Raw genomic sequence first — 1,184 nt, 5'->3', positions numbered from 1 at the left:
ATCACATTCACCAGGTTCATCAGGTTCATCATGTTCATCAGGTTCATCAGGTTCATCACATTCATCAGGTTCATCAGGTTCATCAGGTTCACCACATTCATCAGGTTCATCACATTCATCAGGTTCATCACATTCATCAGGTTCATCACATTCACCAGGTTCATCAGGTTCATCAGGTTCACCACATTCATCAGGTTCACCATATTCACCAGGTTCATCACATTCACCAAGTTCATCAGGTTCATCAGGTGCACCACATTCACCAGGTTCATCAGGTTCATCACATTAATCATGTTCATCAGGTTCATCACATTCACCAGGTTCATCACATTCACCAGGTTAATCATGTTCATCATGTTCATCAGATTCATCAGGTTCATAAGGTTCATCGGGTTCATCAGGTTCATCAGATTCATCAGATTCATCAGGTTCATCACATTCATCAGGTTCATCACATTGATCATGTTGATCAGGTTCATCATGTTTAAGAGATTTAACCAGCACAGAGTGTCCCACTAACTGTTAGTGGAATCACAGTAACCTGTTAGTGACTAACAGGTTACTGTGATTACTCTGAGCCAGAGCTCCAGGAAGTGAAACATATAAAATCAAAAGTGTTTGGTGTTGTCAAGGTAACGTGATGTGTCACAAAGTCCTGCCACACTCCTCTTTCCATCATTCTGAGCCCCTGCAGCTGCTGTCAGTCACCAGGTGATATCAGTGAGGTCTGTTAAGGTTCAGGTCTTAGGGGGACACTGGGACTCTAGTTTATTCTGACCCAGTCTTGTCTTCTTGTCTGCAGATTGGAATTGATGCGAAACACGTGAGGCTACCGACCACGGTGACGCAGGACGAGGTCGGTGACAAACCCGCCTCTTCAGTCTCTCCCACACCTGTGGCAGAGAGGAAACGCCCGGCTCTGACTGTTTCCTGTTTCCTGTCGTGCCCCAGGTCCTGCAGAGCATCAGGTCTGTCAACGAGAACCTGTCGGTCCACGGTCTGATCGTCCAGCTCCCTCTGGACTCCGTTCACCCCATCCCCACTGAGCTCATCACCAACGCCGTGTCTCCAGAGAAGGACGTGGACGGGTGAGTTCACAGCTCCCTGATCTGACCTTTGACCTTTAACAGTGACTGAATCATGTCTTCATGTAGAACTGTGTGTGTGTGTGTGTGTGTGTGTGT

General features: G+C 47.0%; 1 protein-coding gene across 1 annotated transcript in view; it reads left to right on the top strand.

The window, feature by feature from the left end:
• LOC111656902 (C-1-tetrahydrofolate synthase, cytoplasmic-like) overlaps positions 1-1,184 on the top strand; it is a 6,320-nt gene that overhangs the window by 2,684 nt on the left and 2,452 nt on the right. Inside the window, exons 5-6 of the mRNA XM_087174691.1 lie at positions 803-856; positions 952-1,089. Of these exons, the coding sequence (XP_087030817.1) occupies positions 803-856; positions 952-1,089 (192 nt within the window). The remainder of the gene's footprint in view (positions 1-802; positions 857-951; positions 1,090-1,184) is intronic.

Source organism: Seriola lalandi, unplaced genomic scaffold, assembly GCF_002814215.2.
Source record: "Seriola lalandi dorsalis isolate HSWRI2012SDOR001 ecotype SW California unplaced genomic scaffold, Sedor1 jcf7180002054373, whole genome shotgun sequence".
Classification (NCBI taxonomy): domain Eukaryota; kingdom Metazoa; phylum Chordata; class Actinopteri; order Carangiformes; family Carangidae; genus Seriola; species Seriola lalandi.
This window is presented reverse-complemented; position numbering and strand designations above follow the sequence as displayed.